The following is a 21,773-nucleotide window of genomic DNA, read 5'->3' as shown; positions in this document are numbered from 1 at the left end:
TCTCCTACACTCTTACTTTTATAAGCATGCCAAGAAGTTGGATTTTTAGACATGTATGTTTAATTTATCAATAAATGCACAGCGATGTATGGTATGCAGTTCAAACCGTCTTTATTGAAGGTCACATACATTTTCTTTAAATAGTACAAGACAAAGGGAGCACATTGGGACCAGAACAACTGGGAAATAACAAACAAATTAATTTGAAAAACAGACATGCATCATAGTTTAACATACACTGTAGTTAATCTTGGTTAGCCATGGTGGGTTAGTTGAATTTGGCAACAAATGGTAAAGGAATGTCAACCTCCATCTGTCTGTCACCTACTCTCACATATGGTTCAACAATTTTGCTCTTCTCCTTGAGTGTCTGAATGACATTGTTGTGGAAAGCGTTCACACGTTTTACCAATAAGTCAATCCAGGACTGGATATCAGCTTGGAGCTGTTCGAATGAAATGTCGGCTAAAACAGTCTGGAGCTTAGCTTTTACAGCTCTGAGATATTCTACAACAATTTTGCGAGCATCCTCAACCTGGCTGGTAACATCCTCCAGGATACGAGAGTTGATGGCATCATTGTATACATCAGCCACGAAGGTGGAGAGCTTCTCTACATTCTGGGATTTAAGGGTTTGGAGAAACTTTTGACTTTGTTCAGTGGTAAACTGCACAAATGCGGATAATTTATTAATGATATCTTCCAGCTGGTATTCCCCCAGTTTCCTCACAATCACAATCACTTGGTTCTGAATTTTCCTCAAAGCTAAAAACAAGTCATCAAGAACTTCTCTGCCGCTGACAACATAGTTAGAGCCAGGAAGGGTGAATTCAATGGCTTGGAAATAATCAAGGACTGCTGTGGACATGGAGGCAACATACTCTGGAACCTTTTGAACAGCCTCCTCACATACATCGGCAACAAAAGCACTATATTTCTGGTAGACCTGAAGCCCAGTCAGCCTCTGTTCATACCCAGGGATCTGGAACTTTGTCTCTCTCAGGAATTTAACAACAGCCTCAAGAACAATTTCAACTTTCTTTTGGTACTCTTGGAGGATCAAAATGGTTTTATCTGTGACAGTTGTCATGAAATTAGAAGGATTTACTGCTGCAAAGTTGTCAACAGCCCTCTTGAACATCACCTTACCCTGCTCTCTAGCCTGCTCAAAAGAACCCTCGAGGCTTCTAGCTTGTCTTGAGATTGTGTTGTATGTCCTGACAGCAGGATCAGTCACAATTTCCATGACTGTAGGCACCTGTTTCTTCAATCCCAGCATCATCTCATATGGCATCTCCATGTTCCAGGTTGTCTGGAGGTTCAGCTTCTCAGCGTTCATCACAGACATCTTCAGACCTACGATATCAATGTCGGTTGTTGGCTCAGACTGTGGGGAAAAGTAAGTATGAAATAAATATTACTAAAATACAACATTCAGATTGGAAATCCCATTTGAATGTTAGTAGTAAGCAAACAAGTAAGCAAAAGTAATCTTACCGGGTAGCGACCATAGACTCTTGCTTTCACTTGTGCTGGGCGTTTTGTCTGCATTTGAAGTGCAATGAGTCCTGCAGATGGACTGGACATAGAGACAACAAGGCCTTCCTCGGGATTTCCAGTAATCTCCTGATAGATTTCCATAGTCAGGATGGGTAGATTGACCTTTACTGAATTGGTGATGGAGGTATCCACATCTTCATAGTTTAAGGTAATTGTGCTCTCATGGTTTCCCTCCAGCATAGCATGATTTACAGACAGGACAGAGACCACTTTAAATCCCTCAACTGTGTTAACATTGGCGTTACCCTCAATCTTTCCAGACAGACCCTCAAAATCAGAGGTTGAGGAAGCATCAAGTTTGATGACGATGCTGTCCTGGTTAAGGATGCTGGCATCAGTTTTGAGCATGATCATTGGGGTTTTCATGGAGAATTCGTAGGTCAGATCACCAAGTACTGGGATTCTGATGCTCTGGATTTTTGGCAGAGTGATCTTTGGAAGAGTCAGCTTGCTGAGGGCAGATGGAACGTGCAGAGCAGGCATTGTGATGAGACTGACATCGGGCAGGGGAATGGTGAATGTGGAGACCTCAACATTCATCACTGGAACTTTGTAGGCTGGGACTGTAATGGTCTTTGGCAACTCAATGCTATACTTTTCATACTCTGCCTTTGCTTGGTCATAAGATGTAGCCAAGATGGCAGCAGCCTTATCCTTGCTGAAGAGCATGTTCTTGTGCAAACTCTTGACATTGTCATTAATGAGACGGATGATTGGATCCACATTGATGTTGATGGTCATCATCTCAGAGCTCTTCATGTACCTCAGCTTGGAGTTAATGTCTAATGTCTGCTTAGTTGTGGTCAGGAGGTTGCTCAGGCCAGTGTCTTCCCACAGAGAGTAGTCTACCACTCTTGGTGTCCTCATACCAACAAATGGCACAGTTATTTCAGGAATGGTGATAGGCTCCTTCAGTACATCCAGATTTGCTTCTCCATTGATCTGAGAAAATATGTTAATTTCTCTGTCACCATTATCCATGGTGATGTAATGGGAGTATTTGTACTGGTTGAATCTAGCCAGACCTGTCCAGCTAGCCTGCTGCACTTCAGAGTTCAGGGTCAAAGAGATGTCGTTCTGAAGATCCATCTTTCCAGACAGCTTAAATGGAAGGGCAACCTTCACATTTCCCTTGTTCTTGGTGTCAAACATAAGCCCACTAGTCGTGACTGAAGCAAGCACAGAGTTTGAGAGTGTTCCCTCAACCCGTTCAGCTAGCTCTGCGCTGTGAGAGGCGGTGAAATCAATTTTCAAGTCTCCAGCATCAGCCTGGAACTTGACATCTGCAACGCTGCCCTTCATGAAAGGTGTTTCTGTCTCAAACTTGGCATCAATGATTACATGGCGGAAAATGAGGATATCAGCAACAACATTTTGATTCATTTTGAAGTGGCTGCTGTCTGTTGCTCCAGTGAAAGTCACTTTGGTTGTGTGAAGTTCCATGACCACTTCCATATCACTCTTGTGGGTTGCCTCATCTGAGAAGTCCTGAACTGCATATTTTCCATTGGCCTGATTATTAATGGTCAGACTGACAGTGCCAGCCTCAACCAGAAAGACGTTCTTTTGGTTCACTGATGTTTCACTGAAGATGTTGAGGGATGGCATGTTGAGATGATGTTTGTAGTCAGTCTCCACAGTGGCAGAAACTCCGTTTTCCAGGGCAAAGAACACATTGTTGACAAGTTCAGCATCGTAGAGCTCAGTGATGGCTTTTGCAGTAGTTGCAGCAGTAGCTTGTCCTGCCAGGCCATAGAGCGTCATTGTACCGTTGTGGTCAAGTGTGAAACATGACTGGTCAATGTTGATGTTCTCAGAGATGGACAGGCGGCTCATCTTGGGCGCAGCAAAAGAAGCACTGGCATCCACTGTGAAGTCAAGGACTTTCAATGTAGATGTAGCCTTTGAGTTCAGGTTAATTTTGAACTCTGGTGTGGCTGATGCAGTTGTGGTGTTCTCAAGGTCAGCAGTGGTCCTGAGTGTGTAATGAGGAGAGGTAACTCTGAACTCTCCGTAGAGTTTTCCGAAACAGGGAATCTTGCTCATATCTGCAACCTTCTCTTTCAACTCCATAGTAAATGTGTCATAATCAAAAGATTGGATTTTCTGGACCATCCTCATGAAATAGTCACTCATGTCATCAATCAGTTGTTTGAAGTTAAAGGAATACAGCTCATTTACAAGCTCCTGAACAGGTGTTGCAACTCTTTTGAGCAAAGGCTGGATGTCAACTGATTTGAGAGCAGCAATTGCAGATTGCATCTTTTCCCTCACCTGATACTGCTTCATCATTTTAACAACCTCATCCATGATGGCAGCAATCATCGTCTCAATCTCATAGTTGGAAAGGATCTCCTCGATTTTGGCATAAATAACATTGAAGTTGTTGGCAATGTTATACTTCTTGATCCAGGCCATGATAGCATCCTTCATTGATTTCAACACATTCATTACTTTCTCAGTTGGGAATTTGGCTGTCAGGTTGGTCATGAAGTTTTCCACTGAGGTCAAAAACTTTCTCATGTCTTGGACAAAGAGGTTGATGTCAAAGTTGTCAATGACCTCCTTAAGTTCTGATACTTTGTTCTGCAACTTGACACTGATCTCATAATTAGTGTTGAGGTCTTTCAGCATCTCAATGCTTTGGTCCATCAGCCTCATCATTGTGGTCTTTACATTTTCAAAAACTGCAGGCAGATGCTCAACGAATGGGATCTGGACGAAGTGGCTGTCACTGTTCTTGTCATATTTCACAAATCCAGCGATGGCGTAATCTTGATTGATTTCACTTAAGAGGGCTGTTGAAATGGCTCCTGACATCTCAATACCCATTCTCTCTGCGTTGTTGTAGGCGCTCACATCTTGATCAAAAGTGTGCTTGTTTACTGCGGATGCCATCTTCAGTGTGACACTTTGCTCTTGGAGGCTCAGCATGCTGTTGAACTTGTTTTCCATATTGGTGTTGATAGCCGGCCTGCCTTCTAGTTGGTGGGTGGTTGAGGATCTGCACTCAAATGAATGTGTGAACAGCAGGGGTTCTGCCTTCAGGAGGAATTTGCTGTATAGTTCGCCGCTCTGCCTGCCATACAGATATGCTCCACCATTTGAGTTGAAAATGGCATCAATGTTCAGAGTGAAGGGTGCAGCAACGGTTTTGACTGTACTGTCCATAAGAAGAGCGGGTGAGTTGAGGCTAGCCACATTGTTGAATGTCATGGTCAGACCATCAACCTCCATATCAGTGGTATGTGTCATTTGAGCTCCCAGGAGTTTACCATTGGTATTGCACTTTGTAGAGAGGACCATGTCAATGAACTTGACTTCATAAGTGTGCTTGAGCTCTTCCTCTGCGAAGACTCCCATCGTTGTTCCAGTCAGCTCCATGTTGTAGGGCTCTGCCTTGAACTGTGCCTCATTCACAAAGTTAATCGCAAGGATCTTCAGGTCATTTTTCACATTAACTGAGGCAATAAAATGCTCCATGTTAACTGTGATGTCATGCATGTAGGAGTTACTGTTATCAAGGACGTTGTCGGTCTTGGATTGGAGCGTGAAGGATCTCAGCGTAAGAGACATTGAGTGGGTATTTTCGGTTCTCATCTCATTGAGAGATCCAACGATGTTATTGGATAGGACCAAGCCATCTTCATTCAGTCTGAGGTTCACTCTGTTCCTGGTGTTGATGTCGAAGAGGTTACCCTTAAGGAAGCCGTTGAGATAGACTTCTGTGCTTGCAATCTTTCCCTCAACATTGAGCTCTGCTTTGTTCTCTTTCATGCCTCCCTTAGTGGTGAGAGACATGGTGGCACCAGCGGTGTCAACTCCACCATGGAAAACATTTTCGAAGGTCATCGGGCTGTGCTGAGCAGTTGTTGTGCAGCTGGTGGTCAGGCCATTCATGTTCAAGGCCAAAGTTGCCTTGTGAGAGGCCAGGCTTGAGAAGATGTTCAAGGAGGCATCAGCATTGATCTCCAAGCCAGAGGGGTTCATGGACCCAGTGAGCAAAGAGTAAGCACGGTTCTCTGTGTCATCAGCTTGATTCTCTATCCTGAGGGTGGCCTGTCCATTAGAGGCGGAGAACTGCATTTGGCTACGAACCATTCGCTCATCAGCCTTGGTCACAGAGTCGGACTGGATTGAAAGCTTAACATCTTTGTAGCTAAGGCTCATTTTGGTGGTGTGCTTGATGGGATCAGTGTTCATGTTGGTGTTAGACTCAATCAGAAGTTCGTCATTTGCATATGATGCCTTGATGTTGTTGGCAACCTTCAGGATTTCGGAGTTCACCCTCAGTGTACTCTCCAATTTAGCTTCTTTCTTCTGTGGCTCAACAGAGAATGTGTGGAGATAAGTGGTGCTAGCAGTCATGGGTCCAACAGACACACTTCCGTCTGTGTTGATATCTCCAGAGAGGATGTTTGAATCCAGGGTGACCTGGGTGGTAATAGTCAGAGATGTCTCCAGACCCATAGGGGCGACAGCGTGGATGTTATACCTTCCTGTTGCCATTACATTTTCTGTGACAGCAATGGTTTCCAGCACATTAAAACCTGTATTCATGAGCATGTGGTTCAGGGAAGCATCAATTGCGAATTGCATCGTTTTCTCTGCTGTGTCTTTGATTGTTGTAGCTCCTTTAAAACAGACAAAACAGTAAAAATATTAATGAGTATTCAACGTTATGTTGTTTCTCTAGAGTTATTAAAAATGTATGATTATTTTAAATAAAAACAAGAATAAAGATGAAATTACCCTCAGTTGTGAAGGAGAGAATTTTGATTGGACTCTCAGCCACAACGCTGAACTTGGCCAAGTAGCTAGGAGACTCTGCAGTGTTGTTACCAGCAGACACAGTTGCCTCCCAGTTGTAATAGTTGCTGTTGACCTTGGCAGATGCTTCCACCATGCCCATCAGGGGCAGGGTGAGATCATATTCAGAAGGGATGGTAAAAGTGGGGATTTGGATCTCTTGTGAGGCAATTTCCATGCCCAGCTGAGGCATTGAAAGGCGTGGGGAGTTGACCATTGAAGGTATCCTCAGCTCCTCAGATGATTTGCCTCCAAGAGGTAGAGGGACAGTGATGGTCAACCGGTCCTGGTTGAACTGGTATCTGAATGTGCTATCACTGGTGAAAGGATTAAAGCAGAGCATTTGTTATCATGTAATTTAAATCAGACATTCAACTGTTGAGTACATTTTGTGAAAAATAATAAAACATATGCTTATTAAAAGTTAAATAATTATCATTAGATATGGGGTTTACTTACAGGTTCATGAATAGGTTTTCAGGCATGGAGGGCATTTCCACATTTGCAATTCTGTTCCTCAGAGTCTCAACATATGGAACATCAGCTGAGATCTTGTCCATATAGATATCACTGGCCTAATGAAAAAAAAGTAATACGAAATACTTCAGTTTGGAAGAACTACAACTAAATCAAGGTCTGCTTAAATAGTTATAATTATTATATTCGTTTTACCTCAACTGCCTTGTTGAAGACATGACGCAGTTTCATGTCGGTCTTGACAACCTGCTGGTCCATGACATCCTCCACCAACTGCATGAGCCAAGTCTTGAGGGCTTCGGTGTAAGGCACCAGGATCTTAGTATCGGCATTCATGTTGGACATCAGCTGAATCTCAGCCTGCTCTTCACCTGAGATACAAAGCATTTAACATTTTTACTTTGACATTTGAGACAGTGTTTGAGACATATGCCTTAAATGATCAATCCATTGAGAGTTTTTTTTACATTCTTACATACCATATTTGAATGTGACTGCCTGAATGGAGGAGGCCTCTGCAAGTTTGACATCACTTTTGATCTCCAGGGTGAGTGCATCGGCTTTGCTCATGGTTGCACTGACGATGGCATCAGTCTTGAGTGAGGGGACTAACAGCTGAACCTGCAGCATGCCATCATTCATGGCCTGAAGCCTGTGATTAATAAAAATAATAAACATAATCAAGTCCATGCCTGTATGGGAATGTGATATAAGATATATTATTTGACAATGTGTTGAACACAGATTTTAGCTGGGTTAACTCACTTGGCACGGCCAATCAGAGAGAGCTGGGGCACGTTCTTGTTGGAGATCTCGAGGATGATGGATTTGCCTCTAACATTGCTATCGGTCAAGCCAAACTTAATGCCGGCCTCGACATCAATGTCGGGTACCTGGATTTGGGTGGAGAAGACATTCTTGTTCCTGTTGTACCTCATGGTAGCTGTAGCCTCGGTAGTCTGAGAACCTGAAGTTAGCAAAAGGATAACTTGATTACTCATGTATGTAAACCTACGACATTTTAAAAATTAGGTTATTATGGCACCTAGAAAAACTTATTATAACTGTTGTTCCAAATATGATGCTCATACCCTCAGCTCTCAGGGCCATCTTCAAAGAATCCACCTTCTGGCGGCCATCCTTTCCTTCACTGAGGAGTTCGTAAGCGATGGTGGCTGTGTACTCAGAGACCTCTTTAGAAGGCTTGATGTCCAAAGCAAACCTACGGTGAGAATAACAAAGTTTATGACTTTCTCAGATAAATCTCATATGATATTGTACTGTGTATCTAAAATACAAATGACCAAAAACCTTTCAAGTATTTTTGTATCCAACTTTGACCACTTCTACCAAACAGTAGTTATGTCCTTACTCAATGGCAAACCAGTATTTTACTGAGGCAAGATACCACTATATTACTTTCCTTATGACTTAAAGAATGATAATCATACAGTATGTTGTAATCAGTGATATTAAAATACACAAAATAATCACAGTGTATTCAAAGAACAACTTACTTTGTCTCTCCATTCAGGGGGAAGTAAGGAACAGCAGTCTTATCACCAGTGTTGGCACGGAGTGTTTTAGTGCAGTATCTGATTCCAGAGAAGAGTTGTCCGCAGCTTGCTTCACCCTCTGTGTGTGGGATCACTGCATCCTGACCAGCACCCACAATCACCACTTTATTGCTATTTCAAAGAAAAAAGAGAAAAGGCAGTTTGAATAACTGAATAAATGAGTATTGCCACCTACTATGAGAATCAATTTTCATTCATGAAATATAATTTATGAATGTATTTCATTTGTTACCTGATGCTCAAGAGCTTTGTGGTGCCCTGTGGGGCAGGTATGGAAAGCTTGACCTGGTTCTGCTCCATGGTGATCTTGGCATTGAGTGTACTCTCGTGGTACACGTTGGTGTGCATCTCAACAGCGGACACAACAAATTCAGGGACATGGACTCCCATTTTAGTCACAAACTCAACTCCAATAGAGGGCATGAACAGCAGTTCTTTCTGTAAAAAAAATTGAATACGAAATTAAATAAGTTGCAGTAAGAAATGCAAATTATAAAATGACACTGCTATAATAATACAACAACTATTACAGCTGTATCTAATTATATTGAATTATTATTATCATAGTATATTTTGCAGGCCATTTGAGGAAGTAGATACATTACAACAGCATAATAATAAATCTACTGTTGACTGAGGGTAGATTGAGCTGGAAAATGTACCATGTTTGGAGCCATGCGAAGGCCTCCCTTTGCTCCAGGAGTGAAGGTGCCAGACAAAGCAAATGTCAGAGGCAAGCCAGATGCTGTTGGCATGATGAATTTGTTGTCCATGAAGATGTAATGGGCAAATATCTCATTATCGGTGCTGGACATCAGTTTAGTCATAATCTGATAAAAAAACAAAACAAGAATCAACAGTCAATTTGAATTCTCTCCCACTGTAGTATACAAAGAGACAGGCATTATATTAAGATGATAGCAGAAGTACAGAACAGTACCTGGGTGGGAATTATCTTCATGAAAATCTCTGCATACATTATTGCGTTAGTAGTAATCATCTTCAGATCGCTGGCCTTGATGTAGCCAAGCTCAGCTCCCATGATCTTCAGGTAGGCCATGGCCTCTGGGGACTCTTGATTCTGCAGATCCTTTACCAGCTTGTTGAAGTTGCGAGTGACTTCTCTCACAAGATTTTCAGGAATCTTAGGAAAAAAGTTGTATTAGTTGTGGTTGTATCAGTGGAAATGGTAACATAACTCAGACTAAGAGTAATTGACAGAAATTACAGCACACAAGATATACCTTTCGTCCTTCGTTGTCCAGGGGAGAAAGCCATTTCTCCAGTTCCTCTTTCATCTTTGGTGGTATCTTTTCTAATGTCCAGTACATAGTCTTGCTAAAAGTGTCTGGGAAGAACCCGTTCTTTCCAAACAAAGCATCAATGGTTGGCTCGAAGCCCCTTCCTTCCATGCCAATCTATTGGAGAAATAAAACAATACGTTTTAAAAAGCAGTGCAGGGTTGGTATGTAAAAGTCTGAATATGGGTCAAATAATATAATAATATATATAATATATAATATATAATAATAATAAAATGCTATTTAACTTTAATGTCAGTGGCAGATGGCAGGAGAGGCCAAATTGACTGAAAGTGAAGGTCCAACAGAGAATGAAGACTACAAATGTAGTCTTCTGCTGTTTCCATTAAGTGTAGAACTACAATTTGAAACGGCAAACCTTACTGATTATTACGACCTACAGAATTACATACCTCCCAAAGATCCATGTTGAAACCAAAAGCTTTCAATGTTGTTTCCAGCATCATCTCCCTTGGCAACTGGCTACTGGGATCAAAGACAATGTTGCTCTGAATGGTGGCCGCCATGCTCTCTTGTGCCACGCCTAACTTGTAGTTGTGAGACTTTGTGTAGTCACTGTGTGAAATGACGTCAGTGTCCTGCAGGGCATCCATGATCTTCTGACGGAGCCTGGGGTTATAATGAAATGGGTTGTTAAATCAGCACAGTGTTTCCACTAAATAAAGAATAAATTGTGCTGTCAGTTGAAAGGTGCTCCATTCTTACTTCTGGGTCTCTGAATCAGTGGAGGAAATGATATTGTAGACGTGGGAGTGCACAAAGGACTTGATCTGTGTGTTTTGCTCCTGCTTGAGCAGCTTCTTCACCATCTCAATGTCACTGTCCTGGGGATTCCTCATCAGGATCAGATAAGCTGCCAGACGCTTCTGTACAGCACCCTTGGGGTACTGGCTGACCCTCTGGAGGTTAGAGCGAATCTGGATAGAAAAACAACAGTTACGTGTTTGTCATTGTGGATACTGAACACTATAAAATTGGGAATCTAGGATACTTAGTGTTCACCTGTGGAGGGAAAATGTCATTTACCTCATCTGTTGCAGACATGCGTCTGAAAGCCTGGATGGCAGCCAGCTGCACAGACAGTGTGGTTGCAGGCTGTCTCATGCACTTCAGCAGGGTGGTCTTTATGGCAGCGTCAGCAGCCTCCATTGCATCTCCCATGTTACCAACAACCTGGATGGAATAATATAGACAATTACAAAAAAGATGGAACTGGAAGTTGCCATTAATGTTTTTTTTTTTTTTTTTTTTTTAAATAAGCGGCCTGTGTTCACAGCTGGTTACCTACCCTCAAAGTCAGGAAGACCAGATCTTTTTCTCCAGCGCAGTCTGCGCCCAGGAGGGTAGCCATGAACTCAGAGACAGCAGTGATCTCAGGGGTGACACCCTCAGCCTTGTAAAGTCTAGTGACAAAGTTAGACATTAGTGATTCATTCACAACAGAAACCACCACTGACTGCTACAGTATTGAGGAGGCTTTAAAAAAGATCATATGTAGGTTTACATACTTCCTTGCAGCATTGCTCAGGGCATACATGATGGGTTTGCTCTGCTTGTACTGAGCCATTGCCAGCATGTCCTTCACGAAGAGGCGGGAGGGGTTGGACATCATTCCCAGGGCGTAGACAACAGCATCAACCTCAAGAGCAGCTTCGTCAAAGGTCCTGAGAATCTTCATCATGGCGCTGGTGCACTCTGGGGTGCCGCACTGAACCAAAGCTTGCCATGTCAGAGACTGGGACGTGGCCATCATCTCAACAGTAGCAGATGTCAGGGCATCAACATTCAGAGCACGCATCTCAGACACCAGTTTGTTGAAGAGGCTGGGGCGGTCCTCGCCCTGAGTAGTCTGGGATAGAGTGTTCAGCTGCTGCATGGTGGAAATGACGGCATTCTTGTTCTGCACTGGGGCCTTTTCATCATCAACCTCCATGGCCAAGTACTTGATGTTGTTCTCATCTATGCAGAATTATATAACAAATGTTAAGAAAATGCAACAAATTTTGATACAGTTGCCATACTGAGCATCTTTTGATATTTTACAACTGATTTTTAAATACACTCACAGCGGTCGAAGATTCTGTCATTGATCTTGGCGGTCTCTCTTAGAGTCACAGTCTGCTTCACAAGAGTAGAAATTCCATACTCATTCCTGTTTGCAGAAGATGAGGCATTATTCAACAAATGGCCACAACACAATTTGGTAAAATAATGTTTTAAATATAATATGAATTCATTTTATATAAACCTCTATTGGTTGGTTTGGAACTTGTGTGTATATATGGAACAGGTATGCAATATTCATACTTTTTATATATTATTCATGCAAACCAAGAATACTTTTCTGAAGGATATATAAGTCAAGAAACTGTGCACAAATAATGAAACAAACCCACAATTAACATTGTAATGTTTTTGCTCTAGAAACTATGACTTTTGAAGTCTAAAAGACTTGGTAAATGTGATACTCCTCTATTATTAAGTGCATTATTTGTCATATTAAAACTTACTGGTGGGAGAGAGGCAGGAAGATGTGCTTCTCTGTACAGGTTCCACTGGTCATGTGCTTCTTCTGGTTGTCAAATTTGTAGTTGCAAGTCTGGGTGCTGCTAATCATCTTGGACAGAGGGTAGTTCTGATGGTAGAGAGACAACATCAATGTTTTGTTAGATTAAGAAGAAGAGCGGACTGCTGGAAAACAATGAGATAATAGCGTGTTAAAGATGTATTTGATGTTTCTGTTTTCAGTTTCATATGGGCTGCTTTTCTGGCTTTGAATGTGAACCCATCAGTGGATGCATACCATGATAATATACCTCCTTTTAATTGTTACTCTTGGTTTTACTTTGGAATAGTGACAGTACAAGGCTGCTGCTTTTATATCTTACCATGCCGGTGATGAGGGCCAGGGGACTGGTGACCTGCCTGCGGGCAAAGAAAGAGTCACATTTGGAAAGATCCCTGCTGACGGTCACATCGGTGGCAATGTCCTCTCTGACGTTGACGCTGAAATCGGTGGGGCACACTCCATGCACGGTGGACTGAAAATGATCAGAGGCATCATCAAGACTGAGGGTATTGGAAAACAATTAAAAAAACAATGTTGCAAAACGTGGTAAACATCCTTTTTTGTCCTCAAGCAATCTCCCTGAATCTGACTATCAATTGATCTGAACGATGACCCCACAATAAAGAGAGCAGATGATGCCGTTAGCAAGATAAACTTATCTAGGACTTTGACCAGCTGAAGCTTGTCATTTTGAGAGCATGTTACAGGAGTGTGTTCATCATCAGCTTATCTACACATTGTGCAACTTATTTATCTTTGTGTGAGTCTGCACCACAATCACAATCAGGCTCTATGTGGTCACTGTGTCCTGAATTGATTGATAACTGCTGTAAGTACTGAAAAAACAAAAATAAGGCAATAAAACAGTGAAGGGAGCTACCATTCTGTTGTTCTTCTCCTCTTCCATTACTGGCACGATGAGAGCGGAGACGATTCCCCTCTTGATGTTCAGGATGGAAAGCTCATCTCCCTCTGGGTAGAGTCTGACGCCACTCTCCCCTTCGACTGTGATCTTCAAGGAGTTCCTGTTGACATAGACCATCATTTACAATCAGTCGTTCAGCCCAACCTTCTCTTTTATTATCCTCAATTTTAGCCACGTTTATGATCATACAGTCCTCACTTTTAGGACTAAATAATACAGCGGGATATTAAATATTCGCTGGAAACATAACTTACATTGCCATGGCACGGCTGAAAGCCTGCGCTTCCTCAGCAGGGCGATACACTGGGTTTCCTGCCGCATCCACACCAGAGATCTCGCTCAGAGAACACTCTGTTGTGCGGAGGATGAAGCTACAGGTCTGGGGCACTTCAACCTCAACCTGTGCAACAGATTAAACAGTTTTCTTTAGTACCTGTCTACCATTAACTGTGGTGCTTGTCATAATGATCAGGGCTGTTGGACATACTTTGCAGGAGACTTTGGGGCCGCTCTTATTGTCAGTAGCTCCATTCACGCCATTAAAGGTCTCAGCTTCATAGTCGTACACAAAGCGCCGGAAGTTCTTGAATCTTTTGGCCACTACACACATTTGAAACATCAGTTAGAGATCTGCACAGTTAATATTTAATACACCATACATCTCACACTTATCTAAGAAATGCACAGACTCTAACTTTAAATACTTTGAATACAAAGAAAACATGATGAGCTCATCAGTAAGGGTTCAAAGGTGGAAGTTACCTTTTCTGATGTGTATTTATCAAGTTAATCTTGTAATCATTTCTAAAACAATGTTAAGATTGAAAAAGCAACTCACATAAGCACACCGTTGATTGTTCGTCAACAATTCCACCATCTTGCTCTGTAAAAGATGAAAATATGTGTTGACTTGACTTTTAAAACAGCCACCAGCTGCTTTAAAACCTTAGCTGAAAACAACTAAATAGTCAGCTGATATGAAATCAGTCATTTCCATTATTAAGTGTTTCCTTTGTTTGGCATTTAAAAAAGGATTTCAATAGCGCCACAACTAACACAACTCAATAAATTAATGATCAAGTACCAAACACTATAAGATATTTTCGAATACAAAAATGGCAGTGTCTTAAGAATAAATTATCAGCTTAAAAAAAACAAAAAAACAAGCAACAAACATCCACTAACTTTTTTTCCTTCTGAAATAGGTTTACACTTAAAATATAATAGCATAATAGCTTCAGAATATAAACACAATACTTACGGGCTAGTGTGTATGTGGCCAACAGCAAAAGGCAGATCTTGTAACCCCCCATGATGGGCTTAGTAAAGCTCCTGAAAGCTTTAATGTAATAGGAGTCCTCCTCTTTCTGTGAAGACTAATTCTTGTGCATTGGTCCCTTGGCTTTTATAGTTCTCCAGTTTTGCTGTATGCGATCACCAGGACTTGCAAATGTGTTGCCCTGGTTCCAAAGTTTGAGCAGTCCTTGTGGCAGGCCAAAGGTTAAATGTTTCACAAAGTAAGACTTGTCTGTCAGCACTGGGTGGGAGTGTTCTATGTGACTGTTACATTACAGCTTCGGCTTTTGTTTCATTGTTTGTGGTTGTTTTTACTGAGACATTAGGCTGATCCTGAGGTAATTTAAATGAAGAACTTAATATATGAATGTTTATCATATATATTTTCATAAAAGAAAAAATATTTGTAATGCGATCAATGTCATATAATCGCCCGTATATCACGAACCAATAACTGTGATTGCTTGTTGGTATTGGTCAAAGGGCAGTACACACGTAAAGTCAGTTGGTATCAGCAAAGTAAGGGGACTGTTGCTTTACTTGCAGTTGTGTGTACCATTTTATTTTTCATTGTAAACGTTTCCGAACTATTCAAGTGATTGTTTACAGATTACAGATTGTTACAGACTATTTCAGATTTTACGTTAAAGGATACCAGGGAGTTAAAAAGAAAGTAAAGTAAGCTTTTGCCCCATGTCTGCTCAACAATATGAATCATATTCACTCAGAATTGGGAGCTGAGTCCCCTGCTGCTTTTGTTGGAGATTTTTACCACCACATGTTAGAGAATTAAAGTTGTACCATTGGCTCTTTTATGATGTTGTATATTTTTTTATACATTTTCATGCCATGCTGAAAATCAGATTTTAAATATTGTGCACACACACATCATATTTAATTGTAACATTACAACCACAGGCGTAACATATAACATTAATGGCTGCATTCCATGTATGTGTGCAAGTTCCTTAGTGAGATGTGATTGATTTTTAAGCATCGGCGAGGGTCGTGACTGTCTGCACAGCCAAAGTGACATCACACCGTTGCGGCCATTCATGTGGGTTCCGCATGATTTTGCCTCTACATACGCAGCCAACATTTTCTAACTATATTTTCTAACGCAGGAGCAAAAGGTTGTAGAAATGTCACCATGAGAAACCCACACAAAGTATAAAAGATCCAAACACTGCCTTGTTAAGAGTCCATGTCAGATCATGTTCATGCAACCTTTAGTTGTAATGGACTTTTTTGTGGTTAAGGTACTTTTACTGAAGTAAATGTGAATACCTCCTCTGCCACTAATGGAAAAAGAGAGAACGACTAAACTGATGTGTGTAACTTCTTCAGCTTAATCTAATTCTAATTTGACTGAAACTACATGCTTTTGAATTTTGAGCGGAAATGTTGCCACAGACCGGGAGATCCTATTTCTGGGCAACACAGCAAGTACAAGCACTTTCATAAATGGGTCATATCACTATTGTTTTAACTCACTCTTTGATAGATAGTAACTTAAAAGACAATTAAATAGCTTAAAATTGTATGGACTGCCACTTTAAAGATACAGTGTGTAGGAATTACTCCCATCTAATGGTGAAATTGTATTTTGCATTCAAACGAATAGCTCTCTAGCGCATCACTTTGTTGCAACTACGATAGCCGTTATGTACCAAGAAGCTATGACAACATCGTCCAATACCACTTCACCGGGTATTCTTTCCGGTAATGAGGTTGATATTTCAAACAAACATGTGTGAGCATGTATAAGCAATTACTCCTCGAGCAAGATAGTAAATGTAAATACAAATAAGACATTCTTCGCTTACGAGGATGAATCAGATCAATGTCAGTTTTATTCACTTATGAGGACATAATTATGGATGTTGATTTTAGCGAATAAATTACTTAAAACTTTACACACTGTCCCTTTAATTAATTTTATTTAGTTGAATGCCCACCAAGACAATTGCATTACGGTTTCAAAACGGTACATTAGTCCAATAAATTTAGCTGATCAAAAAGACTGGTGTCTTAACATTCTTGGTTAATCTTCACTTCGTAAGGGAGGCCTGTGACAGCTGATTGATCAGGATTACAACATAGGTGCACTCAAGATAAGTTAATCAGGCAGAAGAAGTCATGCTATTGCACAAGAGTCACAACGGCACTGAGTAGCCTACAGTGATTACAGTGCATACAAAATATCTCATTGGGCCTGGAGTAAATATGGGCATAATGAATTGTGAATTACCAAATTAATTGTCGCACAATTAAAAGAGAAATTAAAAATCTGTGCTGAAACAATCCTTTTCTGGGGTTATTGTGATAAAACCAATAAGTCGTTTTCAAATCACGGCCTGATATATCCGTCCATCCATCGTCTACCGCTTATCCTTTATTCAGGGGAGCTGGCGCCGATCCCAGCTGTACAATCTGATATCAATAAATGTAAACAAGCTTTAAGAATAAATATAATAAATATATATTGACGATTTACCATATGAAAGCTTGGATTTGCGCCTCAAATTTAAAGATCAATCTAATTGTTGATGGTGAAATGTGTCAAAATGTATGGGGGATAATCTATGCCTAAATATTTGTCATTCAAACAGTTGCCAGTTTATTAGGTACCCCTAGCCAAAATAGATGCAGTCTCACACAACACCTGTGCAACATGACATTTTTTTATTTTTCAAAATTGTTTTATATAACTGTTCATTAATATAAATGGGGATTAGTTTGGATTAGTTTAAACTCATGTTCATTGTGAAACAAAGAATTACAAACTTTTTGATGAGGTGTCAATTAATGCATCATTATTTACAGTTGACATGAAACATGAGAGACATACAATAAAAAAGTGATGTGATAAATACTGATAACACTAAATAGTGCAAAAATGTGATTTTATTTTAGCAATTCAACTTTACTTTTTAGCCGGCATTTTAAGACTTTCAAAGGAAAACGATAATGACTCCTGAAAGCTACACAATAGGAAAAGTAACCTCATTGCCAGCAAGTGGGGCTGTAATACTCAGTATATATATTAATTGTGGAATGAAGCATTTAGCTTTAGCGGGTATTCACTCGCTAGCATCTCCGTTTACATGGTGTTTAATCTCCAGGACCCGCTGTTTATATAGACGGTAAACCGTATTCGAAACAACACCGGTCCTGCTGGTAAGTAAAGTAATTAAAGTACGTTACTTCAACCTTGAAGTTGATATCAGGAGCTACAGCTGCAGTACTTGCGCCGATAACAGCTGAACGTTGTGTGTTTTAGTGAGTCAACTCACGCCATGCTAACAAATAAAGCACTTGTGTATTGTCATGCTAGCGAGGTTAGCTAGCGAACTTTTTGTTTGCTAGCTAACCTTCTCGAATATTCCATGCTACCAACGTCAGTCATGTCGTATCTACGGTTTCGAATCAGCGTTAATTGTCACTCAAGTCGGAAACTGACTGTATTATCATGTGTATGGTGTGTTGGCAGTGAATCTATGTCGACATGTGAGTTGGTCCATTAACTTAACGTTGCGTTCGTAATAAAAAAATAAAATACAGTTCTTCTTTCTGGTGTTTTATGGCGGTTGGTAAATAGCGTCCACTAACTGTTCTAGAGTTTGGCTCAGGATTCTAATTTTTATGAACTAATTCTTATAATAAAGACATTACTAAAAGTAAATTAATATAGGCCTATATTACATTGATGCCCATAAAGTTGGAATATTTTGTTTTCAGACACAAACCTCTGTTTATTACTATTTAAATGCATTAATTCATGCATAACATTTGTTTGGGGCTATAAAAGATGAGACATTTGCAAATTATTCCAACTTTATGGGCCACCCAGTATTATCTCTATCAGATTAGTATTGTAAAAAAAAAACACTTCCCTCAGAATTTCTTTGTAAGAAATCATCTACCATCTTCTCTTAGTATCTAACTGCGGTACCATGACGTATTTCCGAGTGCAACAGGATAGGCAGGCAGGACATAACACAACCTTCTCCAGCTAAAAGCAGAATTGAAGTTGCAGACTGATTGATGGATTACTTTGAAGCAGTTTTGAAGCTATAGAGGAAATATATATATTACCATATCTATGGTTCAAGGACACAAGTCGAGAGGCTCAATGGTGCATTTCCGATGGTTTTCGTTTACACAGTTATGTGTAGTCGTACCAGCCCACCATACGAAGAGAAAGTTAAGATAAGAATATGAAAGTGTTCTTGGATGAGGTCCAATGTTTTAATATTACATTTCTAGATTGGAACATCAAAATGTCTCTCAGATGTGTCTTTCCTCAGAATTTTGCTTGTTGATATCCAGTCATGCATAATGGTGAATGATAACGCTTGAGCTGTATAACGGTCACATTTGCCCAATAGAAGTATGTCACAGCAGACTTTTTGAATTTACACGACAAGAAATGAACAGCTGAAGTTAATATTAATGATGTCTCCTTTCCATGCACTTCATTCAGGTGCCAAGGCCTTTCAGTGTGCCGGCATGTTCAATCCCAGGTCCCTCGGACAGGTAAGTGGAATTCAACCAGTATTATGTGCTTACTGTACTACCTACACATGTGCTTTTCCTTCTAATGACATGTGTGAAATATGGCAGTGTCATCATTTCAAGGGCCTACAGGCCATTACACAACCACATCAGAATTGTAATGTCAAGAGGTCTATCCCAATCAGGGCAGTGCTTAAAACGGAGCAAATATTAAATGCTGTTCCCTGTGTGACTCACCTGCACTTTGAATTTGCTGAACTGGATTTTTCCAAGACTGGTGAGATTGGACTGTGTTAAGACAGGAAGTTCTCATGTCCTGTTGTTTGTCCAGTTGTTACAAGCGTGAATGAGTTCATCAAGGTGCTAAAATCATTATTTATCTATTAAAGGAGTGTGTATCTGAGCAGTCTTGTGTCCAAAGTATACTTGCCAAGTGTGACGACTTGTCTTTGAATCTTTGAGTAATAAAGCTATTGAAACCATGGGAAAATTAAACATGTCGTTCGTGAGTGATAGAGCTACTGTTGGCTTGCTGCCAGAAGTGTGAAGACTTTAAGCTTGCGCTCTATCATTTGACTAGCAAAAAACCCAGCCTCAGGAAAGCAATTTCCTTGTTTTAGAGAATCTGGTAGTACGGCTCCACAAGATCAGGGTTGGCAGGTGGAGTAGAGCCTGGTAAACATGTTGTTGCTTCCGTCAGTTAATCAGTAATTCTACTCATCTGCTGTGTGTGTGTGTGTGTGTGTCTGTCTGTCTGTCTGTTGGCAAACAGAAGGCTTTAGAAATTGCATGGTAATAAACCAATAACAGGTTCCCTAGCCTTCAGTGTTGAGCTTCCAGAATCCATCATGCATGTTGTGGCAAGCTTAGGTTTTAATTTATTGCATAACATTACATAAGAGCTGGCATGCTGTCTGCGTGTAACTTAAGCAATATCACAACAAGGAAAATAATTGTGTACATAGACTGTATGCGGAAACCTAATTCCACATGCACTTTGTATTGTGACACCCTGAAAAAAACAGCCACATCTGACTGACTTGTATCTTCTTGTATCTTCAGGAACTAGTTGATAAGATGTTCCAGTACTGTTCAGGAGAGACAGTCAAGGATCAAAGGTTTAGTTTCTGACAATGTTCCTCGAAATCTCTATCAGGGGATTAGCTGAACTTGCCTATACTTGTTTTGACTATTTTAATCTAAAAATATCTTATCCTATATTTAGCCACAGGACCATAACACAGGCAGACACATTTATCACTATGGCATTGTTATCAACCCACGTCCCAGCAAACACAAAAGGTCCAGTCTATTTTTTGGTACTGACTGATTCACCATCATATTCTCACAGTCATATACCAGCAGAGTTATATAGTTTATAAAGAACATGTTCCACTGACCCCCTGTGGTTGCTAATAGATATTGCATTTGCACATATGTTGGCTTGTTCATGAAACTGTTATCCTAGACACCAAATTTGCCAAAATTAGATTTAAATCTAAAATGTATATTAAATCTAAATTTAATTTAATTTAAAATGTAAAGCCTCTGGACACCAACACAGGTGTTATTCTGTTTGATTGGATTTCTTTTCAGGTTGAAGGTTGGGTGAATTTATGAGGTGACAGATTTTACATTTACCAATAAAGAGGTGGGGAGAAGCACTACCACGGCTGTCTGCCTCATGTGCATTGAATGGACTGCTTGACAGAAATTACACATCACTTTCATTATTTCAAACTGAAATGTTAGGTTAGGTCAAGCTAAGAGAGGAATAATTGAACAGCCGTAAAGATGGCAGAGAACTTGGCCACGGAGAGAGTGACTATCCTAACAGCAAACGTCATGTAAACAAACCATATACCTATCAGCATTGAACACAAGATCAGACTGGAGAGGTAACCACATAAAAGATTGATGAGTAGTACTTGCTGTCGTCCAAAGTTTGCACTTTTTAATCAGAAAACACACATATTGAGATATAACAGCAATCTGGAAACTTTCAGGCCATCTCCCTGCAGCCAGCTACCACCTTAATTTATTGTTATGAAATTAGTTGGTATCGTATAGAAAAAGCCTCATAAACAGTTGTTGTTCCACATCCATTGTGCGTGAGCGAGAGTAATGAATAGAAACAGGGCGTCTGACAAAAGTTAATCTCAAAGCAGCACAACGCGTCACGCTGGACATTGCTACGTTTCTCTGGCCATTCAGGACACAGTCTCATAGACATAATACACAAAAAGTCATATTTGAATAGTTGGAAAGGATGTGCTTTTTTAGAACACATATTGGATGTTTTTTGAAAGTGCTACAACATCTTTCACAATGTTCAGATAGATTTTAACTTAGTTTTTTAAACGATAAACCTTGTTACATAATGCAGCATGTTTGTTACAGGCAGACAATAGTACACCTATATCCTCTATCCAAAAGTTATAAAATGTAGTTTTGCACCCAATTCTATTAAATTGTATTGCCATCTTACTTGCATAGAATGAAATATGATCATGGCATTCCAAAACCAGCTAAAATGTTCATATTGTAGTAACTGTTCATGTCTTAGTCTTAGAATTAGTTGTTCATGTCCATGCAGAGGTAACATTTTTTTGCTCAGTTTTCATCTGTATTTAAATAAAACTGAACATGATAGGGGGCTGCATGGTGGTGTAGTGGGTAGCACTGTTGCCTCACAGCAAGGGGGTCCCGGCTTCGATTCC

General features: G+C 40.4%; 1 protein-coding gene across 1 annotated transcript; it reads right to left on the bottom strand.

Moving 5' to 3' along the window:
* Positions 1 to 111: 111 nt before the first annotated feature.
* Positions 112 to 14,709, bottom strand: LOC311026529 (apolipoprotein B-100-like). The gene is made up of 26 exons (XM_084030143.1): positions 14,501 to 14,709; positions 14,078 to 14,122; positions 13,727 to 13,839; positions 13,494 to 13,639; positions 13,195 to 13,339; positions 12,634 to 12,786; positions 12,256 to 12,380; positions 11,812 to 11,897; positions 11,254 to 11,704; positions 11,034 to 11,148; positions 10,772 to 10,918; positions 10,451 to 10,662; positions 10,138 to 10,354; positions 9,668 to 9,841; positions 9,364 to 9,567; positions 9,086 to 9,253; positions 8,656 to 8,861; positions 8,364 to 8,534; positions 7,938 to 8,068; positions 7,612 to 7,813; positions 7,326 to 7,498; positions 7,042 to 7,217; positions 6,829 to 6,944; positions 6,313 to 6,686; positions 1,498 to 6,194; positions 112 to 1,387 (listed from the first exon to the last, which is right to left on the bottom strand). The coding sequence occupies exons 1-26, from the start codon at positions 14,550 to 14,552 to the stop codon at positions 269 to 271; spliced, it is 9,918 nt and encodes a 3,305-aa protein (XP_083886269.1). The 5' UTR covers positions 14,553 to 14,709; the 3' UTR covers positions 112 to 268.
* Between the last annotated feature and the right edge of the window lie 7,064 nt (positions 14,710 to 21,773).

The sequence above is a fragment of the Eutrigla gurnardus genome, assembly GCF_963514095.1.
Source record: "Eutrigla gurnardus genome assembly, chromosome: 16".
Classification (NCBI taxonomy): Eukaryota; Metazoa; Chordata; class Actinopteri; order Perciformes; family Triglidae; genus Eutrigla; species Eutrigla gurnardus.
Note: the sequence above shows the minus strand (reverse complement) of the source record. Positions and strands in the feature narration are given on the sequence as shown.